Source organism: Diadema antillarum, unplaced genomic scaffold (assembly GCF_040938485.1).
Source record: "Diadema antillarum isolate AM-2024a unplaced genomic scaffold, OU_Dant_1.0 seq00001142_RagTag, whole genome shotgun sequence".
NCBI classification, from domain to species: domain Eukaryota; kingdom Metazoa; phylum Echinodermata; class Echinoidea; order Diadematoida; family Diadematidae; genus Diadema; species Diadema antillarum.
The window spans coordinates 35,228-63,189 of record NW_027271954.1 but is presented as its reverse complement, the minus strand read 5'-3'; the positions used below and the strand labels follow the sequence as shown (position 1 = coordinate 63,189).

Below are 27,962 nucleotides of genomic sequence, written 5' to 3'. Positions count from 1 at the left end.
ACTTATATTCCTGATCTTAAGTTAAAAGAGGAACTTCACAAAAGATTGAAGTTGAACATGGGAACATTATATGAAATTGCCCTGAAGTATAGGCTACATGGTCATAATTTTTGCAACTACCCTCTGTTTTGTCTCTGATTATTGCTTGTGTTTCATGGATTTACAATTGAAATGTACATTTTGTCCAGTAAAATTATGAAAATCTTTGATAACAAATTTTCTCTGAATAAGATTTATAAGTGGAAGATGTGTTGTTACTCCCTTACCGATAGAAGATGAATATCAAACATGATAATGATGCACATTGTAAGATTTTATGTTTTCTTTCCATTTTAATATACCCCATCATTTCACTATATTGTTGCAGTTGCTTACTTGAACTTGCTTTCTGAATTTGTTTATGTAGAATGTACTGTTGTATGATTTCAAACATTTATTTATTTATTTTTTTTTATTTTATTTATTTTTTTTTGGGGGGGAGTATTTTGTTTTCACAAAACGAATGTTGTTGCTTTATCAATCTTTGCAGTAATGGGTGTCTGATACATTAACACCCTAACATTTTTCTATCAATAAAAACTTAAAATATCTCCAACTTGCCTGAAATTTTACTCACTTGTCAAGAAAATACACTGAATTCGACATTAAAAATGCAATTTTGAGACCTGTACATGCTCTAAGATAACAGCTTCAAACGAGTGGGTGTTATTTTGACGCACTCCGTTGCGCAGTAATTTCGAAACCAACTTTGTTACTCTCTATTGACAATAGTATACATGTGAAGTGCACATAATGCTTTTCCTACATGCATTCATAATCTATGGTATCAGTGTTTTGCTGTTGTTATTGTTTATTATTGATTTTTAAAGTAATATTTTGATATATTTAAATCCCCAGTGAAGAGTAAAAAGCCACTGCGCAAAGTCTCATGCGTGCATTTTTGTTCTTTTCGCGCAGTGTTATAAATATAGAGGGGTGTTGGTTTCAATGTACAGTGTCGATGTGTTGGACACCTACCACACATAGCAATTGATGGAGTTATATTCTCCTCATAGTAGTACATACTGAGTCCTTTGCGTGGATTCTGGGTAGCATTTGTTTTGTTTTATTCAGGGAATATGGGTAGGATAGATTATGTCATCTCATCATAAATTGTCATAAAGCTGATTTGCTTTTCATGAATGTTTCATTTTGATGAAAAGAGTTGAATCTTGTGAAATATCAAATCATGAATAATAAAGCAATTTCAACTTGGGCTTTATTTGATAGTTATTGGCCAAACTTAGTGGCAGAAAATAGAGGTGAGGTGTTAAACCGTATAAGTCGTATGGAAAATTTGCTGCCTAAATTGTCATCTTGCTATCATTACTTGCAAGACTAAGTCTTTCTGCATATATCCTATTTTGGACTGAAATAAACGTCAGGTGTTTGGACATTGTCCCTGAACAATCTACCACAGGCATAAAGAAAAGAGATCATCTTGCTTTCATATGAAATCCTAACAATGAGTTGTAGAAAGTCATGATTAAAAGATGCAGCATCAAATCACAGAAATGTAGTTTCTTGGAGTTATGTGACTGTGATCTGTCACCATGATACCTGGAAGCGGCAAGTGAAAAAGGTTCAAATTATGTTGTTCAGCCAAAAAGACTTCAATAATACTTACTGTGTACAAAATTTAACTGATGTTCCACACTTCGAAAGTTGAGATTTGAAAGGTCACCTTCATAGACATGTGCATTGCGTGAATGCAGCAATATTGGTAGAATCCATCAGCGAAAGTTTGGGGAAAATCGGACAATCCATTCAAAAGTTATTAATTTTTAAAGTTTCTTTGCAGTCATTGCTGGATGAGAAGACTTGCAGTGTATGATGTCACATGCATAGATCATTCAGATGACCTTTTTTTTTTCCCCATCACATTTTTGTAATATCCTCAAAAATGGTTCACTGGTTCACAAAATGTCATTTAATTTGTATCGTGGATCTATGTATTCATTTCTTGGTGGACAATTTAGAACAAATTATGGACTGTCAGAATTTTTCTATACATTGTGGTTACCGACTTTGTAAATGAGCTTTCAACTGTGTGTTGCCGATATTTGCACTGTAATAATTTTGCATGATATGATAGAATGCAGATCTCATCAACAAATTTCTTGTATTACTTTCAAATCTTGCTGATTGAGTGTGTGGAGTACGATGGGAGCTTTTTTTTTTAATGCTCCTGAGGCACATAATCTGTTTAAGGGCAAGTCCAAGATATCGCGCACCTTACGTATGGGACATTCAGAGATTTCAAACCTCTGAAAAGTAGTGAAGGAGCACTTGGATTTTACTGTTTATCATCAGGATGACTGGTATCCCTGAGAAGAACATTGTGTTTAAGTTTGATGTCATTTGACCTTGGGTTAATTATTTTATTAAGAAAAATATGGCAACTTACGTATGGGACCAGAGAAAAACTGGATTTTTCAAAAAAAAGTTTGACTTGAAAGTTCTCTGAAAGTACCTTATTGATCAAGTTCTGTTTAGAAGTGAAGAAAGGTACAATACTGAAGTATCTTTCAGCAAAGTTTCATTGCAAAAGAATAAAGCATTTTTTCATGAAGTTGGTTTAATTAACAAAAGTACACCTTACGTATGGGACATGGCTCAACTTACGTATGGGACATATGTCTTTAGTGCACAAGTGTATTCATGGGAATGACTTTGAATTTTCCCATAGTGTCATATTGTCAGTTCCACAAATCATACTACAACATTTAACAAATGAAATAGACTGCTAAGTAGGTGCTTTCCCAGTTCAGGTACCTAACAAAAGCTAAAATAAGACAAATAAAAGTAATTACCAATTTACAATTAAATATCTTAGTTTGGATTCCGTCATGCATTAACACTGTCCTCATGATGTCTATACATACAGATACAGTATATACTGACACTCTATTTCTAGCCCATTTGTAATACTCTGGTCAATATTTTTATCAATTGAAAAAAAAAATGTGCGAATTCTAGCTTGTGACCTTGATGTAGCATACGGTATTACATGCACATGTACCATGACTAATTTGTAGTCTTGATAATTTCAACTGTAAAATCAAATGTCATGTACAGTGTAATTTGCAAATACAGTTTGAAGTGGGTACTTTCAGTAGTTCTAGGCTTACCTTGCAAGTTGTCTAAGTTTTTACAGAGCTTTATAATTGTTTGAAATGCAGCACAAAACACAACAACAAGAGTAATTCATTTTGCTCTGTAATCATCATGTTTTGCCATGTGAATTTTAGCTTCTGCAAAATCAATCAAATTTCAATGAAACTTTTAGACTTTAAAAGCCGTGGTAGAACAAAGAGATAGAAGAATGTATGTACCTATGCTGGCTTTTTTTCTCAAATTGCATGGCTTCAAGTCTATGAAGCCAAAGACCACAAAATTTGTGTTGATACTTTGTACATACATAATGCTTGTGTAGTGAAACAGGAAAGATTATCATTTGTATTCAAATCTTAAGAGAAAATGTAATTCTAGATTTGAAACACTGAAGTAACTCACTGATCTGAAACTTACAATTTTGATAAATTCTAATAACCTCATTTGATCATACACTACCAGATTGCAATGTATGTTGATAATTGTGTAGATGTGGGGTACAAAGCAAGTATGATTTGATGAAGGTGTCTCAGAGCACATCTGTCTCCTCAAACACAAAATAGAAAAAAAAAAATGAATTCCCTATTTTTTTTGTGTAGTTTGTGTTTTTAGCACTCCAACCAGAGAACCAGTATTGATATTGAGGTTCATGGTAAATGTAAACTATAGTCTTCATTTTACCGGATTTTCAGAAATCATGTTCATGACCTTGATAAAGTCATGACATATTCTGAGGGTGTGCAGTTGAAATATTAAACATCATATCAAAATAAAAAGTATTCTCGTAGGGTTTTTCCTTTGCTATCAACTCTAGTAATGACAAAGTTACCTGCTGTCACCTCAAGTGATTTTTCTATTCAGTAAGACCTGTAATGTTGTCATTGATGAGCTCCACAAGCACAATTGTTTTGATTTCCCTTTTGAGGCTGTACAGCCTGTAGTACATGCTGAACAATGTACTGCACCTAAAATGACACTCAGAGAATCCCATTCTCTTGGACAAAGTCATTTTGTAGGGAGGTAAAGTTGAAAATGATAACTGAATTAAGAAAATATCCAATATCAAAATGTTAAAGGGAGGAATGCTAATTGAAGACCAGCTGCACAGCCTGTAATGAAAATAAGAAAATAAATGAATATTCTTTATTTTCCTTTCTTAATCATAGAATGACTCAATAATGCTGTTCTTACACTCTCCCTGAGGTCAACTGAGTAGGAGAGGCAGATATATAGACATATCCTTCAGAGTAGGTGCAAAGATAACCATTAACCAAACAAATGTAAGGACATATAGCATCCATGTCAAAAGGCGGTTTTCCCATTCACTTTGCATGTAATGTCCCATACGTAAGGCATTTGTCCCATACGTAAGCAAACTTTAATTAGTTATAAGACGAAGGACTAATTAAATTTCCATATTTAGTTTTGCTAATCTGGAGTTAAAATGAATAAATTAGAACTTCCTGAAGTATGATTGGTCAATGTTAGAAATCTTTAGAGAAAACTTTAAAAAACATACTCAAATCCTTACGTATGGGACACTTCGTTCTGGGAAAGTGCATAATTTGCATAATTAATGTGCTGACCTTGTCTTACCAATTGGAAATTATACTAGCTCATACAGGGGTCATGTCCATAAAGGAACTAGGTCAAGGACAAATTCAACTGATTTTATATGAATATTTTTGATTTGTCCCATACGTAAGGTTTGTTTTTACTTTATGCAAATTAAGGTCATATTTCTTGCATAAATTTGCATAATTCAATATTTTCTTTGCTGGAAATATATAATTTAACTCTTTGGCTACAACATGATATCAATAACTTTTCGATTAAATCAAGATGAATTTTGAGCATCTGAGGGGACATTATCTTGGACTTGCCCTTAAGTGAAATTGGATTGCCGATCTCCTCTACAAATCCCTTGTTTTTCTTCTAATCTCACTAATAGAGTTTGTTGAAAATGGTGGTAGCTACATGTATTAACCTTTTCTATGTATGCCCAGGCACTTGGCTGTAATTTGCTCTGCTTTTTTCATTTACTGGTAGATGTTTAGCAGATGCAATACTCCCAAACTTCACCTCATTATCATATTGCCAGCCCTCCCAGGTGTGACGACGTGCGTCAGTCATAGGAAGGGTGTAGTAACAAGATAGAGATTGAAGAGAATTCAGTTTAAATCTCCAATCATTGGCAATAAAAGTTTTGAGACATAAACATACACTCAGCAAAAAAGAAAGTAAACACTTTTTCAAGTTTATAAATTTCTCATAGAATGATTAGCTAAATGCCAATGTATTATATACCATATGAAAGGTAAATCAACTGGCTATCAACTTTGTAAGTCAATAAAAAAGGGAACTTTACGCATGAGTGAACACCTGTGTTTTTCTCTATTGACTCTAATTGTGCTAAACTGGTCTTTTGTTATCATCGTTATCTTAAAAGGCGTTTGCAGATGAAAGACAACATGTAAACTTTTGCAATTTTTACTTTGTGCCTTGGAGAACAAAAACAAAGGTGTTCACTCATGCTTAAAGTTTCCCTTTATATTGACCTACATAATTGTACTAGATTGCTAGCCAATCAAATTAACTTTAAAATGGTATATATTACATTGATTTTCATCCAAATCTTCTATGAAAAATATGAAAAGTGTTTACTTTTTTCGCTGAGTGTATGTTCAAATCAGCCAAGAAAGCACTTCTGTGAATGTGGCATTGGGCAAAGTGCAGTCATGGTTAGATGTACATTGTAGAAGAGCTTCAGTATTCCTTGAATACAGATTTAATCCTTATTATCCAATGGCACTGCACTTCTTACTTTTATCCACACAAGTTTCTTTCTGTGTGCTCTGGTACTACGTGCAATAACATGCAGTTTCATATACATGACTATTTGAATGTTTATCTTTTTGTAATTAAAAGCAATCACACCATGCTAACATGTCATGCACCTGTAAACAAAAATGAACCAGAAGAGGAACTGGCCTTCTTTTTATCCATCCCTAATCATTTTGGTTATAACCCACAATCCAAAAGTTAATGGTTTCTGTTTAGACACCTGTTTTCTTGATACCTAATGTTATGATGCTCTGAGTCATGACAGTTTGTTGCCTGTTTGTCAAAGTGTTTGGCTAGAAGTATTAAGATAAATTTCAATAAATATCATATGTATGATATGGAATAATGAATATCCTAATGGGAAAAAGTAAAAAGCCTTTTTACAGCGTGTATCTTTGGCAAATTGAGGAGTATGCCATTGTGTATTAGATTCCAAACTGTACTTCCACATATTTACTAACCTTTGAGCTTTGCAATCAGGGCATTGTAGCTTGATTTAGAGTTGCATACTGACGAAAGAGCTTGTGCCAATTGGTTGTGTAGGTTTTGCAGTTATAGGAAATTGTGATAAAAAACAAGAAACATATTATTTTGTTTATGTTCTGTCAATGAAGGGGGTTTCGTATCTATTCTCTTTTGTTAGCACATGTATGTGTGCAGATGGATAATCCCTTTACCAGTGTACCATGAGTTTAAAGGGGAAGGCTAGTAACTGATCAGTGGGAATCAGTGGAAATGCTGGGAGATGATTGTTCCAATCCTAATGGGATTCATTCAAGAGTTCATTGTATATCTATTGTTGTGTGAAAATGATTTGCTTCAGAATGGTCTCATATTCAAGTAACGTGCAGTTTAATGCTTCCAGGTTAGCGTCCCTGGTCAGTGACGGAGCATTAATCTGCACATTAATTGAATATGAGACCGTTCTGAAGCAAATCATTTTCACACAACAATAGATATACAATGAACTCTTGAATGAATCCCATAAGGATTGGAACAATCATCTCCCAGCATTTCCACTGATTCCCACTGATCAGTTACTAGCCTTCCCCTTTAAGCATACTGTCTGAAGGTATCTTCAGCATTGTTGAAGGAGGCAGGTGAAAGAGGAAGAGGAAGGAAAATTTATTATCACTGCTCCTGAACACTGAAACAATTTGGCCAAGTAGCACGAGCTGATGACATAGCTTCTTTACAGTCTTCCAGAATACCGGTACTTCCTGCGTAATATTCAACCATTTGTTGAGCGGAGCTGAGCGTAACCTCTACCTGTCACTGTGCAGGTGTAGGTACAGGTGTAACTCTTCAGAAAACAAAACAACAAACAAGTAACCAAGAAAGACATGATAAAGGGTGTGGAGTAAACAATCATTTATGAGAATAAAACCAAAGGAGTGTTATGCCAGTAGAGGTCTGAATAAAAACACTGGTTTGACAACGACTTACAGGCACTTTGAAAATGAAAAAATAAAATACTTACGAAGCCCAAACTTAATTTGTAGTGCTCATATGAAGAATGGGATTAAAAATGATGCTAATTCTATGTAATAAACTCTCACTACATTGCATTAATAAACTGTCAGACAATGTTATTATTATATGGTAAACTTCAGCAGATATGCACAGTATGTGTTATTGGAATTTACCCAAATCTGAGCTTCATTATGGAATTTAATTTGCTCTTTCCAAGTTCGAAGGACATAGTACTAGACCATGATCTTAATAGAAAGGGCTGCGTGTCTCTGCATGACTTGACAAAGTTCCTTTTGTGCGTTGTGGTAAATACGCTGTTGAATATCAGAGACAAGTTTCCGCTTGAAAACTTTGTAGAGAATACACAGCAGTAATTGTAAATACATGTTTTTTAAGTGAGAAGAAATGTCTTTTCATAGCAGTTACTAACTCAGTGGTGAGGGAACATAGAGTTTGTTCTTCCTTGTCAGAATCTTTGATCACTGCTCTGTGTACTTTCTGATTGTGTGCATATCTTAATTAAATATTGATGTCAAGCACATGTATGCTCAAACACACAAACAAACATACTCATTCACACACACAGGCACACACAATTTGGGTGTCAGTGTTTCTATACTGGGCATATTCTGTGGATTCCCAGTCTGTAATAGTCTTTGTAGTACATATATTTGTGAAGTGAGGATTATTGAAAAAGAAAAGAGAAAAGGTTACAGGCCTGTGTGTTTGTGCACCCTTCAGTGATTTTGCATTCTGTTCTACTCTGCAGTATGTTCTGTTCATTGCCTCTCTTGAAATATTGAACAAAAGCTGTGGGGAAAACCCAAATAACTGTTCGGCTAGCTTTGGTAGAGTTACAGTATGTGTACACTAGACCACCTCTGGTAGGAACTGCAGAGAGTGTAACGTGTAGTGTGTTGCACAAGATTGATTGCACCTTTTCCAAAGAATTGGACTTTGAAATCAAATTCCGCACTTGAAGTCTCCTTATCATGACCCACACAAGGTGACAATCATTGTTTGCAGATCTCCATTGTTAGTGTTGTTTTGGGGATTATGTATGAAAGAACATTCTGCAACTGTAATCTCAAGGAGTTTAATATCAGATGTACTCCTTGGTAATATACAAGAATGATGCAGAGACATGGACATTGGATGGAGAAGGAACAAATGACAAAGAAGAGGAAAAAAACCCACACACACTTTGATATCAGAAATGTCAAAGCTCAAGCAGTAGTTTTTCATTTTCCTATCTCACAGTTTGTCTTAAATCTTTTATTTCAGTTTAATACCAAGCATATCAACAGTCTACGTGTATGAGTATTTTACCCTGCATCACAAAACCAACAAAAAGTTGCCAGACGTGGGTTTTTAGTTACGGGCAGATTCTGAAAGAACAGACTCTAAGCATTAAAATGATGTTTAACTCAATTCAATTGGACTCCTCTATCCTATTGTATCTAAAAGACTAAATTAGGACTAAAGAAAGCACACACTTATGGGAAAGTTGTGAACTGAGAAAAGAGGCTCTGAAGTACAGGATCTATTCAAACGCTTACCTGGTAATCTTTACCAAGTCGTGCTAACTGTGCGATGAAAGGGACAAAACACAGGATGTAAACCACCAGAGCAACAACTATGAAGGGATTATCGGATTAAGCTGAAATTGAGATTTATTCTATTAACACGTTCTGTCCATAATTGATGAGCGTCTAACTTTCAAAGCAGTAGCATTGTCTTTTCAAAAGTTATTAGACTTGAAAGTGAAGAATGTGCAAAGGATTTCAAGAAATGAAAAGGGCCTCTAAGACATACCTGATCATTCTACTCTCCCCCCAATAAAGGTTGTAGAAAAACTGCTGAAAAGACACTTTCCCATTCATGTTATGATCTTAAACTAAACAAAATAATGTAGAAGAAGGAGAGCTCTTTCAGAATACGCATATATATGAAAAAACTCAAGATTGATTCCGTTGACCCATTTCACCTTCTTTGAGTCCTCACAAAAAAATCAAAAGGTGCGACTTTTTGTTGGTTTTGTAATGCGCGGTCACATATCCTGCCACCACACATACTATGACATGGTTTTATGACGCAGGTTATCCCCTGGATACAAACCAGAAAGTTCGCCAAATAGTTTGCCTGATGTGGTAACAACAGTTGTAAAGCCAGTTAAATTTTTGTGTGCGTGAAATTTTTGTGAGGAGCCAAGATTTGCAAAATTGAAATGCATGCATGAAGTTTTTTGTCTACACTGCAAATGCATTTATTGCCAGGATTTGCAAAAATAGAAAATCATGCTGCAAATATTTCTTGGTTTTACAATAATGGATGTCAGTTTGATTCTGAGTAATGACATTTACCAAGTAGACACAGATGACAAGAACAGCTCTCAAAATCTCTGCGCTGATCACAGTCATCAGTGGGTACAAATTAATGAATACTAAATCTGTCCTCTGATGCTGATTCAAAGCCAATGCAGTTAAGGTCATAGGAGCAATGGTATTGAAAAAAAAATATCTGAAAAAGCAGCCATCCACTTGTGGCAACATTATTTCATAAGGTGTGTTCACACCAATGCAGATTTTTAGATTTTTAGAATTAGAAGATCCATCAAGATTCAGATCCCATTCTTTGAGATATGTTCAGCTACATTGTATCATAAGACATCAGAGAACTCAGGCAACTGAAACCTTGTTCATTGGGAAGAGATTAAAGAGTCTTTGTATATGGCCATAACATTTCATGTTTCTTATTTACATGACAACAGAGTGTACTCCTCACACAAAAGAAAGAAAGAAAACACTGTGATTTTTTTTCTTCACAATTTGTAGACAGGAATAATGATAATAATGATCAGAAAATTATGCTTACAATATTATTCAGCAAATATTAAGTAATGATCAAGCATTAATAATCATATTGATCATCATCATCACCGCCATTATGAGAATGAGACTGCATTCATTTTAGGCTGCGTTTATCATCTTCTCCCTGTTTGAAATGGCTTTCAAAAGCCGTTTCCAAAGCCCTTTAGAAACGGCTTCCAAAATAGTTATCAACTCATCGCGAATGCGAAAACTAGCTTGTCACTGCGCAGCTACATTATGCATTTTGACCCGAGGAGAAGGCTTGATTCGTTACCACAGTACAAAGCCGTTTCAAAACAGCTTTGCGTTTATCTCGCTTCAAAGGACTTCTAGAAATAAGTTTCTGGAAACCTGTTTCGGAAACCTGTTTCCAGTTTTCCAGAAAGCACAAATTTGCAGTTTTCAAAAAGGCTTTCCGAACCTCACAATCAAAACAGCTTTGCTTTTATCATCTTGTAAAAATTCCCTGAAAGCCGTTTGGAAAACCTGTTTCTGCCGAGAAAAAGAGTTGATAAACGCACCCCAAGACATGAAGAAGTCATCCACTCACACACACACACACATACACACTTCATACTGAACAAGCGTACTAAAGAAAGTAATGACACTTCTCTCAGAATCAATTTGCGAAAATTTATGGGGTCAGCCACGGCATGATTTATGTCTGTGAATATCTGAGACGCACAAAAACATCCTCTCTGTAATTTATTGTGTGCTTGACACGAGCCCTAAACATCACTGCATTGATGAACCGAACCAGAGAATACTTGGTATAATATATAAACTGATATAAAACAGTACACGAAATAATGTCGCTTTGGGGGGAAAAAAAGCCAACTTCACGAATAACTTGATTATCAGAGTATGAGCATTAAAACCATTTGACAAATGAAAGCTACCCCCAAAAAGAGAACCACACATACATGTCTAGAATCTGAATGGCAAAATCTGTAATGTGCTTGATTTCCATTTTAAACTGAAATTTGATTGTAACATAATGTTGGCAGTGTTTACCCACAGTAAATAACATTGTATGGAGATTATTCAGGCAAGATGACAAAATGCCTACCGTCAAAGTGGATACACTTTCTCAAAAATCAGTAGTGTGTAGCAATTTACTGTAAATATCCCACATATTCTGCTGGGTTTTCATTTTGCAAACAATTTGCAAGGTGCTGTTTGCAAATTTTAAAACAAGTGAAAGTATCTACTCTGATCCCGACATGAATGTTTCTCTATCAGGTGCTGTACACCACGATCATGAATTTAGCCACTCCTTAAAATTGTTGGAAAGTTCTGATTCTCGAAAAATTAGACTCACTGAATATATAACTATGCAATAGTGGAAAGAGAATTAATCATTAAAAAATATAAGTTAGATAGAGACAGCATCATATATTGTAGGTTACATATGGCAGAGTAAAACTAGTTAAAAAAAATCATGTGACTTAGTATGACATTGTAGAGGTCACTAAATCATCTGACATAACTGTTAGACATAACCCAAAACCTTCAGACTAGAGGTCGTCCCAGAACAAGTCTGTATTACATTTGATTATCATTCCCTTCACTTTATTTTATTTTCATGAAGGATTGATGTTTAACTTCTAAAATTACATAAGAATTGTAGTATCATGGATATATTGTATACAAAATATAAGGACATTTCTTTCATTTGACTAGAAAATGTTTTACTGTCATTTCAATATAAAATACCAGTAAGTGGAGATTTTTAATGTCAACAGCACATGTATATATATCATCTAGACAGCTCTCTAACATTTAAAAAAGAAATGGGAGCCTTACTGAATGACTCCCGGTACAAAATTACAATTAGATAAATTTGGAATATTTCCCTCATTCTCGAAGATTTTTGCAATTTCGTTCTCTATGTACAGTATTAGTAACTTTTATCAAACGGATCATCTCCTAATGCCACCTCCCCCCCCCTCCTCCAAACATACAATTTATCAATGCGCGATATCTTCTACCCTGTGGCTCAGAGATCAACATTTATCCCGTGTGAGTAAGCTTGAAGAGCTAAATCTTTGACAAATAGTGTATATCTTTAAAGAGATTGACTCTTGTCAAGTGCTGAGACTAGGCATTCATAAATTTCAAACATTTTAGCAAAAAGGTTGATAGCCTTGCACACTTAACAGAAAACAACACAACAGACAGCCAAGGCAGACGGGAGTTTGCACAGTTTGCTTGCAATAATTGTCTGTCACATCTCTGCTTTGTTGTAAATCAGTGTTTACAGTCAGTTGAATTGGTAAAAAGCTTAAGAAATACAATATATGTTCTGGACTGTGAGAAGTTTCCTTTCCCCAATAGACACCTGCCCGAGTGTACTCAGGACTAGTCTTCCATGGGTTAAGACTTGAAATTGTATAATTATCTAATTTTTTGTTCAATATCAATGACAGTTAAACTCTGTTTAATTTAACCATTTCTGTGAGTTTACTCTACAGCTGTAGCGCGGAGTGACATCTTCCCTATCGCAAGCTGACAATGTGCAATTCTCACATGCGTCACATTAAAAAAAAAAAAAACATTGCGAACTTTCAGAGCGTGCTCGCATATATGAAGAATCAACATCTATCACTCAAAAGAAAAAAAAATATAGAATTGACTCCCAATTTCTCTGCAAAAACTTACAATTTTTTGGTCATCTGTCAACTGAGACTAGGAGAGAGAGAGAGCAAATATCAGAGCAGTTAAAAAAGATATATATCCACTTTAACAATGTTTTGTTTTTATGGGTCGTAATTTGAAGAGAGTGCTCTATGATACGGTGTTCGTGACAATGTGCACGTCGCAGCAGTAAAGATGTTAATAAGCTTGGATCTTTCAGAAGGTGCGTATAGTTAAAGGTAGCTCTCTATGTACTTTTTATTATGCTTTTACAGACATGTCTAGAACATAAATTCTGTACAAATCTTTCGAAATGAATGATAGTTTACCTTATACTGTGTTTGTACTCTTTTCTTTCCAAAGAATTGTGAAGGTTTACCAATGTCTGTACTAATGCCAATGAGGCCTAATGTACAACTTGGTATACAGTCAAACTCGGATACCTCGACGTCGGATAAGCCGAATATCACTTACCTCGGGGGCGAAATGAAAGTCCCGATTGTTCCTATGGAGTTTCCGTGTATTAAAATTCGCGTAGCTCGAAAAAGATAACTCGAAATTCGGTTACCTCGAAGGGAAATCTAATGTCCCGATCTTAATTAACTTATTGTTTTTCCCAGCATGTTGCTCGAATCGAAATTGTAGACATCACTCAGCATCTCCGATTAAGCGCGCGTGGACAGCGAAGACATGTCACATGTTTTCACACTCGATTGTAAATATGCTGAGACCAGAACAATCGCGCGCCCAAGAAGAAATACCCGATACACAGCTGACAAGGAAAATCCCCAACACCTACCAACACACGTACATGGTATGCACATAGCACCCGTGCCAATGGAGTGCTTTACGATAGCACTACGCGCTGCCCCATCATTTGCTTTTCTTTAACCACTGTGTTTTGATTTTTGATCGAGACAGTCATACCGTGCGCGTAGATTTCTCAACCGTCGGGGCGCACCTGCTTACGTTGACAGTTATATCTCTGCCATTAATCACGCTCTGTACACTGTCAAAACATCAATCTACCTCGTAGTGCCTTTTTTTTTAACTATTTTTTTTTTTGCCTTTCACGAAGTTTACTTCCCCGAGAACGCAAGCACTGAAACTTTTTTTTTTCCCAGCAATGCGATTATGAAAATCTGGAAGTATAGGCCGATCACAATGAAGAATAGAATACACAGGGCTCCGCACTAAGTTTTATCGGGCCACCAATATCATTGATTTTTATTTTCTGGTGGTCGAAAGTAAAATCTGGTGACAAAAAAAAAATCTGGAAAAATACTAGAAAAACTAAATCGGTCCTACTAATTACATAGACAAATTAATATTAAGCATTATTGAAGTGATACAGATGTCCATGTCTAAAACAAATGAATAGAAAATTCAATCATCTTACTCTGTGTTTAAAGATTTGACAAATAGGCGTAGATATTATTATAAAAGTTGATGGCCATATATTGAGGAGGTCAAAACTTACGTTTGAAATGAGAAAATAGGAGCATTTGCTGACATTTGTTAGCATCCGACATTTGTTTTAGCATTGTAAAAAGCCGAAAGTTACCGTTATTCATTTTTAAATGTAAAAGCAAACAACCGACATTCATTTTAGAATCTTACGGAGCTGAATACTATCCTAATCCATTTCCAAACGTGAAAGCAAACATCCGCTATTTGTTTTAGCATCTAACTGAGCGAATTAATACCATTAATCATTTCCAAAATTTAAAGCAACAATCTGTTATTTATTTTTGCATCGTACGGAGCAGAATATTACCGTTATTCATTTCAAACATCCGACATTTATTTCATTATCGAACGGAGCCGAATGTTACTGCTGTCCACTTCCGAAAGTGAAATGAATCATCTGACAATTATTTTATCATCGCACGGAGCCGAATGTTACTGTTTTTCATTTTTGAACGTCAAGGCAGACATCAGACATTTTGGACTATGAAACGTATAGCTGAATGTTACTGATATCTATTTTGAAATGTACCGTAGCAAATATCCAATATTTTTTTTTTATCATCGTATGGGGCAGAATGTTACTGCTGTTCACTTCCAAACATGCCAAACGTAAAAGCAATCATTCGACATGTATTTTAGCATCTTCCGGAGCTGAATGCTATTGACATTTACCTACGAACGTAAAAGCACACATCCGGCATTTATTTTATCAGCGTACGGAGTTGAATATTATTGTTATTCACTTCAGAACATCAAAGCAAACATTCGACATTTATTTTAGCATCTTCCGGAGCTAAATGTTATTGCAATTTACTTTCGAACATAAAAGCAAACATCCAGCATTTATTTCATCATTGTCAGGAGTTGAATATTATTGCTACTCTTTTCCGAACGTCAAAGCAAACATCAAACATTGATTTTACCATTAAACGCAGCTGAATGTTACTGTTATTCATTTCGAAATTTCAAAGCAAACATCAGTTATTTTAGCATCATATGGACATGATGGAGCAGAATATTACTGCTATTTTCTTCCGAACATAAAAACGATCATCTGACATCTATTTTAGCATCTTCCGGAGCCGAATGCTATTGCTATTTACTTTCAAAAGTATAAGGAAACATCCGACATTTATTTAACCATTGTACGGAGTTGAATGTTGTTTTTCATTTCCGAACGTCATAGCAAAAATTCGACATTTATTTCAGCGTCTTCCGGAGCCGAATGTTATCCTTATTCATTTCCGAACGCAAAATCAAATATCTAACATTAGTCTTAGCACCATACGGAGCTGAGTGTTATCGTTATTCATTTCCAAAAGTATGAGCAAACATCCGACATTTATTTCAGTATCATACCGAGTCGAATATTACCGTCATTCATTTCCACAATTAAACGCAAAACTCTGACATTTATGTTAGCATCTTACGTAGCCGATTGTTACCGCTGTTCATTTTGAAAAGTAACGGCAAACATCCGACTTTTTTTTTTTTTTTTGGTGGCGCGATCGGGCCACCAAAATCTTTATTTCTGAAATGTTGATTTCATTTCCGATTTTCACTCAATTCATTCATATAAAAGTTGATTCAATTCAAATTGACAAGCATGCACACAATCAGTATTCACTATAACAGACACCATGTTGAACATCGATAAACGTTGAACATCGATAAACATCGGATAAGTCGAAGAAAATTCGACGTACGCGTACCTCGAAATTCGCGTACGTCGAACCATTTTCTTCAGTCCCGACGAATTCGAGGTATCCGAGTTTGACTGTATTGTAAATTCTCGAGAAGAGCATGAAAGTATGAATATTTTGGGATCCGTGACATGGGAAATTGAACGAGATTGGCAGCTCATTAGCATGATTTGTTGTGGTTTGCCATTGATGGTTTCATGTCTGGTCTAATGTTTATTGCATGATAAATCAAATGCCAGATGTACATTTATTATGTTCATACATATTTAGTACAGTTTGTTTGTATAATGTGATATGTTTATAATCTCTTGGGCCTAGCCAGTGGTTTCCATCATTAATACAGAATTTATTTTTCATGTCATAGATGAAGAATGCAAGCATCTACAAAATCTAGATCAGGAACACTGTGTATGTTGATGCATATTCATATATAGCCTAGGATGTTACTATTCAAATGTTTAGTTGTATACATACATATGCTGCAGACTGCAAATAGATAATGCACATGTACATTACAGCAGCAAAAAAAAAAAAAATGGCCATTTCTCTCCAATGCTGCAGTGTTAACTTCACAACTACACAGCTGTGGACACAGAAGGATCAAGACATTTCTCTGTTTTCATTGTGGTTTCTTTTGCTGTGAAAAATATGGATTTGAAATGTTAGAAGACTTGTTCATTGTGGACAAGCTTAGTGTGTGTGTGTGTGTGTGTGTTAGCATGTATACTTGTCACATATCTTTTTTCCCTTGTATAAAAAGTTACTGTCTAGTGTGGGCCACTTGCCATAAGCATTATGTATTGATTTTTTTTTTTTCAAAACAATAATGATAATAATGATGAGAAAAAAACAAACACCCAGCTATGATACTAATGACAGCCTCTATTTTCCAATCCATTATTACCTCTGCCAATGAGGTTAAATATTTTTATCTGCATTGGTTTCTTAATTTGTATGTTTCTTTAAGGGCTGCTCTCTATGCTTACCAGGGGCCTGGGATGTTTGATGCAAAAATAGATTGTGATTCCTTTCTGAAGGGTTCTTAGATTGCTGCCTTGTATTTCACTAATTATTTCACTAATTATTTCACTAATTATGTTTGCCCATTTCATTTTCTCCAGCTCTGTGTTCCTGAGATGAATTACAGGATGTCCCCCAAGTTGGTTTATGCTCCAAGAGGAATGTGTAGGAGAACCTGCAGGGAAATATGAGAAAGTAATAGCTCTTAGAAACAAAACATCCTGTTTTGTCAACTTGCATACTATAAGCTGTCATTTTGTTATAATTGCTGCTGTTTTTGTTCTTCTTTCCTTCCTCCAGAGAAATGTCAGTTGCGAGTTAAAAAATGGAAGGAGAAGAGGATATGTACACGGTAAGAAGATTATCTATCCTTTATAGATTATAATTGAAGGGAAATCATAGTTCTCATATACCTGCAGAACTGTCAATTTCTGCTCTAAAATGTACACTTATGTATGATAAATGGATGAAAGAAAGCCATAATAACATGATTTCAGTTGTGTAACTACCCATACTGTACATTCTACTCACCCACTACTTAATATGGAAGGCCTTTCAGGAATAAAAGTTGTGTGCATACGATAAAAATAATCTTACAGTTGTTTTCAAAATATTTAAAGACAATTATCCCGGCAAATCTCGTGGCAGCCAAACAAGTTTCTTGGTAGACCCTTTCGATGTATGGCATTAAAGCAAATTCCAAATGGTGGAAGATTGAATTTGAGCCCTTTTGAGAACTTGTTTTGGATTTAACTACTTGTTGGAATGGTGATAAAGTGCCTGATTCACATGTAAATCATGTGAATAAAGGCAGTGAATAAAGGGAAAATCTTTGTAAGATAAACATAGATAAGATAATACTGCTAACTTGATTACCTTCAGAGTAGTCTGCATATGAACTCATCCTGTGTAAAAAGATCACCTATGCAGAATGGCCTTTTTTTATTCCTTTTTTTAAAGTGTTATAGTCAGTGGATATAACGTGTACTGCAGCTAGCTCAGACTGTGCCAACTCCCCCATCGCATATAGCCGATATCAAGCGGTATCACCTTGTGATACCGATATCTGATTGATCGCTTCTGGGACGTATACTTCCGGTTTTGCGGTTCTGGAAAATCGCACCAAAGATCCTACGTAGTGTAGGATCATAATTGATCGTACATTCCTTTCTGGAAATGTCTCGAACAAATATGCGAGTTTTACTTCAGTTCGAAGTGGTCTTTCCTGCAAAGCAGATTTTCCACGCTCTCCGCTGAACTTTGTCTGTTGGGAACTTCATCCTCGTCATGACCTTCATAATATGGATATTTTCCCTATTTTCGTCATTTGGCATCATCAGCCCAGCATTGGGCCGCTTCGCAGAAGAATCCCACTTATGAAATGTAAAGTTGCAGATTAGAAAATAACTCCATTATTTGCGAGATTAGAATTTGATAGGATCTATGAATACTAGCTAGTACTTTGGCATTCAATGTAGACAAAAGCATACATTTACACATGGCACATTCATAACTGGAAGTTTGCACTATATCCCAAGAATTGAAGGTTTAAAAAATTAGAGTGCCACACGTGTTCAGATTCGGAGTGCTATATGCAATAGGGAGAATTGTGGAGAAACATATGATGCTGTGTTCTATTCCCATAGGGAGTTGCCCAGATTACGGGTACACCAGCAAAGATCACATTCCCGGACCTGTAAAGGAGCTGCGGGTGGAGCCATTCGTGACCTCCTGCCGGCATACCATGTCGAACGCGACTCCGCTCATGGCGTCATCATGCAACACTCAATGCAGAGACTACAGTGGGAACTTCTTCTCTGGCATTAACATCACTTTCAAGGCGGATGAGATCAGTGAGTATAAAAGGAGTTTACTTTTGTGCTTGCATTCTGCAATGGAAAGAAATAGAGGGTTTCATGCATTTTCCATCAAACCTTGGTTATTGTAAACTAAACCAGGCACTACGCAGTCATACATATTTTTGAATGTTTACATTCAAGTTTGTTTTTACCAGCCGATTTAATCAGGTACGTACATGCGTGATACCAATGGCACTTCAAAATTCCATTTTGTATCTTAAGCATTTTTTCAAATACAGTCTGTCAGAAATTGTTAACAATACTGTTTAAACTCATCCACTCATTTCACATGCCTCTGTGGTTGCCAGATGCATCCATTTGGTTTGGATTGCTCTCATCATATTCAGGCAAGGTATTCTGTACACTTTATACAATTTTTGGGTGCAAATTTGTGGGAGCTAGTATTGTGAGGTGATGATGTCATATCGATCATCACCCCCACCTGATTTGCGTTTGTGGTTCCAGCCAACTTTACTGCTTCGTAACAACATGCAGACCTTGTATGTCCATGAACATTCTGGTTATTTGAGAGAGAATTTTCTTTCTCAAATTTCATTTGAATATGGCATGATGTAAACCCCCTGTCCACCACATTACCGCAATACACGAGCGTTTTTTTGGAAAACATTCTGTTTTTCAAAGCCATATAACTTTTTATAGAAATGGTTATGCTAAACATGCAATAAGCAAAGTTGTAGAGAAAATTCCAAACTGTACTGGCAGTAAATTTTATGGCAAAGCTATGATTATATTTCTTGCAAATGACCAGTACAGTAGCTACGTTATTGTCCAGTCTGGGAAGCATGATATTTGTAGACACCATCGCTAAAGAAAATTAGAATTTACATGAAAAACCCCTGTCAATCGGCACACAATGCAAGCTATCTGTGTGAGGAATAGAATTGCAAGTGAGGCTTTCATTGTACTGTGGCATGTGGCGATTTATCAATCGGTTCGGGCGGTTTGTGCATTTGAGCAAAATATGCGAACTTGGTAAGCCGTCGACTGAGTTGGGTGTGCGAACGTGGCACATAAAGAATTAAAAGTAATTTCGACTGCCAGACATATGTAATAAGAGACTAACGTCTTCCACAGGTGCCGAGCACTTGGAGGGAATTGAGATCTCTCTGAGGAAGATGAGCGGGGAGAGCGGGGTGACAGTGTGGTGCGCCAGGATGCATATTGGAGAGACCGGCCTCAGATGGGATGCTGCATCCCAGGTGAGAATGCAAGAATTTTTGTCACGCACGTAAATATCGATATGCGTGTGCATAAAAGCATTTTTAGTCGTGGCAAAAAAGCGTACTGCAGCGTGTACTGGATTTTTTGAACTCTCATATGAATGCTAATTTTCATTGAAAATATCATATATTTACCCACGCCGATGAAAATCGGCAGGGGGTTATGTAAAGGGTTCCGTATGTTTGTTTGTTTGTTTGTTTGTTTGTTTGTTTGTTTGTTTTTTGTTTGTTTGTTTGTTTGTTTGTTTGTTTGTTTGTTTGTTTGTGTACAAGATAACAAGAGAACGGGTAAACGGATTTGCACGAAATGTTCAGGGAATGTTTGGATAATGACAGGAAAGAATCGATTAGATTTTGGTGATAATCGGTTGACCCTTGCAAATTCTGTGTGACCTTGAAGTTTTGACCCCATGGTATAGTGACCATTCCGAAAATTTCCCGTTTCTCACTTTGCGATTTTCCGCTACCATACGAAGACATAAACTCCCCAACGATCCGACTTCGCTGCTCAAATGTTCGTAAGAATTCCGAAATTTACGTTTAGGCCTATTTGAGGGACTATGTCCTTCTAGATTTATGAAAGTTCGTTCTCCGTCATCACAAACTGGCCCGTATTTTGATGATTTTTCAAATTAACATTGATTGTTTTTTTCGTTGGAGGAGCATTTTGCTCGGTCGCAGTCACACTGCACGATATGCGTGCTCAATGTCAATGCGTGTGCAAGGCCGCTGAAAATGCATCGCGCTCTACACTGTTGGTGCAAAATTGCACCGGGGACGTTGCGGCGCTCGTTGGTGGCCGAATACTGGTGCAGTAGACATTTGCATTCAACCCTTGCATTGAATAATTCCCGTAGACACTAATCATAGGGGTAATTGTCTAGGGGGTACGTAAATTTTGTTTTTCTTTTTTGCTTTTGTGGATACCATCAAAGATCGTACACTCATACGACCTTTGATATTTGATGATTTTTCAAATTAACATTGATTGTTTTTTTCGTTGGAGGAGCATTTTGCTCGGTCGCAGTCACACTGCACGATATGCGTGCTCAATGTCAATGCGTGTGCAAGGCCGCTGAAAATGCATCGCGCTCTACACTGTTGGTGCAAAATTGCACCGGGGACGTTGCGGCGCTCGTTGGTGGCCGAATACTGGTGCAGTAGACATTTGCATTCAACCCTTGCATTGAATAATTCCCGTAGACACTAATCATAGGGGTAATTGCCTAGGGGGTACGTAAATTTTGTTTTTCTTTTTTGCTTTTGTGGATACCATCAAAGATCGTACACTCATACGACCTTTGATATCATCACACTCTCGGCTTGCTATAATCAAAATATCCCGCAAGAAAACGGCGTATTTCTCGATTTTTAGCGCTTTTTCCGCGACCCGTCGCGTAGACAATACTCTTAAAACTGGACTTAATTCGCGCGCGCTTGGAAAAGTTCCGATTCTGCACTTTTGACGGTGGAATTTGGGATTTTCGATGGATTTTTGGAGGAGACTTAAGGACTTTCCTGTACGTGAATGAGTGTTAATACCGTATGTGTAATTATGTGATTTGCGTGTGATGTGACTGTAGAACCAAAGATCGTACACTTCAGTGTACGATCTTTGGTAGAACTCACTGGCTGGTGATAAAGCACACTGGCAATTAAGTGGCCGAATTCTGGTAGATGACCGAATGCACATTATGTTTACCCCGACTTTGTACTTAGGCGTGGGTCTGCCGCCTTTGACGGCCCCTCTCTAGTTTCTCATCATTTTCCTTGTATGTTTTTTGCAGCTTTAATGGCACATAATTAAAATTACGAAGAATGGAGTTAAATTGTTTTGTGGCCAAACTCTTTGTATGATGGTGGTAGTTCACAGATATCTTGATAGTGATACTATGGTTTTATTGTTGTTGTTGTTGTTGCTATACCCCAATGTTTCTTCATCCATTTTAACATCATTACACAGCTCAAGTCAGTGGAGTTCTGAGTTTCAAATCATTCAGTTAGAGCCACCACAATAGTAACCCTCTCCTCCCAAACACCTTAGAATGCCATTGGGAATGCATGCAATCAAGTCATCCCTGGTGCTGACAGGGCTAAACAGTGTCTTTGCCCAGTGGCATGACATTTGCTCCAGTGACAATTGCTCTTGTCTTGTTTTCTCCAAGGACTAAGGGTTAGGGTTAGGGTTTTGATAGGGTTTTAGGTTTAGTTTGTTGTGAGGATTAGTACTAGTGTTAGGGTTATGTTTGTGGGTGAAAATTATGTTTCGCTCTTGTGTATATAGCGTGCAAATATTTCATGGGAGCAATTGTTGCTGGAGCAAATGTCAAGGAATCCTTAACCCTGTGCAGTGACCTTACCTTCTTAAACCCATTTAGGAGAAGCTGATTTTACTCCAGCAAGCATATCCCATAGACACCTACCTGTGGATACTCTTGGCAAGTCTTTCATGGGTATAAGAGCATTCACCTGAAGCACACTGCTCTACTGAACCCATGACCTGGGTATATAGCAGCTTCCTTCTCATATGCCTCAATTCAATTTTCCATCAAATTTTGTCATTATTATGTATTATTTGTAAAATTTGTGTTGATATGGCATTGTTTACACCTCATCACTTTGTCGATTTGTTGTGTGTTTGAAATTGTGAATGCCTCTCACTGTCCCTTCATAAAAACACGTAAAATAAACAGCATCAAGAGAAATGCACATGTATGCACTCTTCCTTCCCCATTTTTCTTTTCTTTTCTTTTCTTTTCTTCTTATTTTTTTTTAGGGGGGGGGGGGTTGGATCTTTGCCCAACTGTCTTTTCGCAGATTAAATAAAAACCATGATGGTAGCAGGTGAGATTAAAATGATGTTTGATTGATGAGCTTGACATCATAAACACAGTAAAGCCTCTTCAGTGTACTGATACTCTGAATCGAAACAATCAGGGCTGCATTTATAGATTTCCACAGTTTCACGTTGCAGGTGCATGCGAAAAATGTCAGCTTGCATATGGGTGTTGGTTGCCAGCCATGCAGACTGAACCCTGTTGTGTTGTCAAAACAAGTCTGACACACCTGCGGCGTGCAGATGTGCGTGTGAAATCATCGGTTGCGATTTCCACACGGATACAAGTAAACATGCATGATCGCACTTTTGCACAGCGATGGTCTTTCATTTATACCAGGCCATATACAATAACAGGTTATTCTACACCTATAATAGATAAACTGAATGGGGTTGGAGTTGATGCAGTGTACAGCTGTAGATGGGAGATGAACTTTAGCATGGAGTCATAATGGTGCATATGTCAAGTATTGGTCTCAGAGCTACCACTCCTTCTACAGTTATATTATCTGATTTTTGAAAGGTAGAATATATATGATTTCAGTCAGGATTCAAATGAGAGAAAATTGTATACTGTTTGCAGGATGGATATATACATGTAGATCATTCGTATTGGGGTATCAAGCATATTTTGTGAGAATTCCTGCTTCACTTATAGGTTACTCTGGTTTTACCTTTTCTCAAATGACACAACCAAATTTGACCTAATTACTACAAAGGGCATACATGACAAATGCAATTGAGACCATTCATTTACATGTTTCATGTGCCTACTGTAATATCATTTTGTAATCATGACAATTGGTAGATGTCAATGTCCATGTTATATCAAATTACTCAGAGAAAACAGAGGTTGTTGAGAATTATACATCTTGCTTATGATTCTACATTTCATCTGAACAGCACAGTAAAAAGATTACCCAGTGCAAATAAAATTCTGTCATTGACCACTTTAGCAGCCATCTCAGCTGAATTCAATGATGAGGCCATTTTAAGCTGGTTAAATGGCAAGATGGTGAAATGACAGGCGGTGATTACCTTTGTATGCAGCTTCTAATAGCAACTAAATCCAATTTTGCTGGGAGCACTGGGCTGTGCCCGCCAACATGAGTCTGCTTATCTTGTTGCTTGGAAACGGATCAACGTATACCGTTGAACGCCCATTGGGGAATACCAAGGTACCTCTCATACATCTCTCCCCTCTCCCTCTCCCTCATTTTCCCTTTCTCAGTCCGTCCCGCTCCCCCTCGCTCCCCCCCCCCCCCCCATGCCACACCATGTTCACATTGAAAGCAGTAAATGAAACAAAGTCAGTCAGGCAGGGTTCATCAAACACAGAGAAGAAATTTTATTGCATTTTCACTTTTAATCTGCACTCAAAAACAGTGATACCAGTAGCAGCCACAACACATGCAAAGATGAGGCAATCAGCCTCTCTAGTTTCCCATTTATCTGCACCAGGGAGGTAGGAAGAGACCCAACCTCCTTTCCGGCACCAAAATTTTGAATAAATCTCCCTTCTTTGAATTTTTTTCTTTTTTACTTTTTGAAAACAGAACATTTTGTGTCCTCTACATGAACTTGTTTAATGTGTAGACATAACCTACCAATGATTGCTAAGGCATCAAGGCATGGTTTCTCCATTATCTTATGCCCAAGCCCTCAAAATGTTATGATCCTTCTGCACAATTTGACCCTTCTTCTTGTATAGCACTTTTCAGGGTTTTATTTAATAGCATTCCCCCCCCCCCATCTTCTTCATTTTCATCTCGTTATCCTTTTCTCCTTGTTCTTTATCTTTTCTGCCTCAATCTTCATCATCACCATCATTAGTATCTTTTTTTTTATGCCTCTGATCCGCCACGAAGTGGTGGCGGAGGCATTATGTTTTCAGGTTGTCCTTTTCTTCTGCTTCTTCTACCTCTTCTTTTCCCTCTTCCTGCTCTCCTTCCAGTTCTACTTTCTTTTTAGTTCTCATTCTTAATTTGAGATGGCAGTGCATTCTCAATTTTGGATGAGATCTTTCGCTCAGACGTCCAACCATGTTTAACGTTTGTACTGTTGTGCAAAACTCTGTTTTGTTTAGTTCAGTAATTCCATGTCTGACTTATTATGAGTTACGATGCAGTTAATGTTTGTGATGTGCAATCACATGATTTTGACAACCAATCAAAAGCCAATGTTTTGAGGTCAGAAGTTCAGCAGCTACACTGTGCGGTCGCAGTCTTCACAAACAAGAATGCGCTTACACTGCATTCGTACCTGGTACTTTTATGTGTATTGATATGCCCTCAAAATTAGGCATTCGACCCCCCCCCCCCACCCACTCACATACATGCAGACATACATAACTCACACACCCCATGCTTAAGAGCCTTTTGTCCTCTTGCCAACAATTCTTTGTGATGTGAATGTGGGATTGCTTGCCTTCAACAATGATATTACAGATAGAGATATAGTCAGGGGAATTTCCACCAGCATCATGGAAATTTTTCCCAGAGGCATTGAGCTGAACTCCCAGAGATTGGGGTAGGTTGGTTTGTCACAGCTGAAAATGGAGGGGGAAAACGTCTTCTTTCCAATAGATTACCAAAAAAAAAAAAGAAACGAGAAAAAAAGTATGACATTGCAGTATTGGCCTGATGGAAGCAAAATTGATTTGTCTACAAATGACAAAATGACAAAGCTTTATTGAAAAGTTCATTGGATGTGATTCTCTGAGATTAACAAGTATTCTGTACAATTTTTTGAGCTTGCAATATATCTGCTCTCTTGTCTGAGTTTCACTGGTGGCTTTTCTCTGGGTTTTATTCTACAAAAGCAGAGCAAAATCTGAATCCAAAAGGGTCAGCAGAAATGTTCACCAGTGGCCAGTCAACTTTTGCCAAAGAATCAGCTGATAGTTATGATGAATTTGCAAAGGCATTCTTTCAACTTTACACTTAATTGCTGAAGAAATCAGTAAAGTATCAGTTTCATTTTGTAGTTGGATTATATCGTAATGGAAGTAATCATGTGTCAGTACAAAAGAGGCTTGAAAATACTATTTGTAGTCACTAAAATAATGATAACAAGTATTACCACAATACAGGGAAGATTGAATGTTTCAAAACTAGGCAGTCAAAAATGAAACAATATATATATATATATATATATATACCGGGTGTCCCAAAAAAAGCGGAACGGTGGATTTTCAGTACCTTGCGTTCTAAAAGTGATATATTTTTTGACATCATTAGAAAGAGCATCTTCTGCAGAAGACAATGATACCAAAATCATTAAATTTGGTTCTGTACTTTTTATTCTACTCTAATTTCTGTAAATGCAGTCATTTTCAAATTTTGCTGGATTTTTGCTACTTATGAAATAATAATTTGAGCGCGACACGCGATCCATACGGTGAATATTGTGTAAGCTCGGTGGTCCATGTCAACAAACGCGGGCCAGGAAAGAACAGTGTGTGTGTGTGTGTGTGTGTGGGTGCGCGCCCAACGTGAAAGCAGTATCTTTATGATCAGCGAGCTTACACAATTCACCGTATGGAACGCTCGTCGCACCCAAATTATTATCTCATAATCCGGCGAAATTTGAAAATGACTTCATTTACAGAAATTGGCGTAGAATAAAAAGTACTGAACCAAATTTAAGGATTTGGGTATCATTGTCTTCTGCGGAAGATGCTCTTTCTAATGACGTCAAAAAATATATAACTTTTAGAATGCAAGGTACTGAAAATCCACCGTTCCGCTTTTTTTGGGACACCTGGTATATATATCTATATATATATATATATATATATATATATACATACCTGTAAAATGCAGTATGTAAGATGCATTAGAACTGACAGCAAAATGCAAAGTTTCTAAAACCACAAAAAGGAATGAATTACTGAATTACAGTTTGTTCGGGATGGCCACTAAAGAAGCAGTGAAGCCAAAAACTTTGGAACTGAAGGTAGAGTCCCTTCTGGCAGACTAGCCAACAGTACCACTCTCATTGCAGTCAAAATAACATGTTAAAATCACGTCCCAAATTCCAACATTTTTATAGTGTGAATAGAAATGATGTGTTATTTTGTGAGCTTTACTGTAGGTCGCGATCCAAATTTGCACAAATTTGTGATTTTTTTTTCAAAAAAGTTGTACAGTGTGAACGGTGACTGCAAAAAAGAAAAGAAAGAAAAATCAAAATTTTACGTCCCACAATGCTCCACCTGTGTTGCTCCTTTGCTATTTTCACCAGCTGTGATGCACCGTGGCATATTGAATTATCATTGTGATGTAAAAAGCATATCATTCATGTACATACACAGGTCAGCTCTTTGCAAATATTTGGAACCCAAAAAGTTGCATTTTTTTTTACTGAACAAAAAGACGCAACCCTGATCACTACCCAAATTTTGCAATTTTTACAATAGGCGTTTTCACATCAGCCCGATAAAATCCAAGCTCGAGATATTTTTTAATTTCCCAAGTCAGAAAATAGCGCGCTATTTCGAAACATCGGGCTGATGTGAAAACGCCTTATGAGAGTGGCACAAATGAGGATGAAGTGCCTTTGCCAAGGGCACAACCACTGCTGCCTGAGGGATTGAATCAGGGACCTCAAAATTGATAGTCCAGGATCTTATCCACTGGGTTACAATAGATCATACCACGATTTCTATTGTTTAATGAATTATTGTATCATGCTACATCAGTGTCATATTGTAAAAATAGTTCCTCACCTTTCGCAAATTAATGCGCAATGAATTAGGAGCACTTGTGAATTAACTAGTATATTTATGAGTGTGTAGTGCGTCATAGCTGGGCAGGAAAGCAATTGAGGATGTCCGCTATCGTCAAAAGAGGAAG

General features: G+C 36.8%; 1 protein-coding gene across 1 annotated transcript in view; it reads left to right on the top strand.

Moving 5' to 3' along the window:
- Nucleotides 1–27,962, top strand: part of LOC139744155 (uncharacterized) — a 44,082-nt gene that overhangs the window by 876 nt on the left and 15,244 nt on the right. The window contains exons 2-4 of the mRNA XM_071654609.1: nucleotides 17,471–17,522; nucleotides 18,817–19,023; nucleotides 20,125–20,249. Of these exons, the coding sequence (XP_071510710.1) occupies nucleotides 17,471–17,522; nucleotides 18,817–19,023; nucleotides 20,125–20,249 (384 nt within the window). The remainder of the gene's footprint in view (nucleotides 1–17,470; nucleotides 17,523–18,816; nucleotides 19,024–20,124; nucleotides 20,250–27,962) is intronic.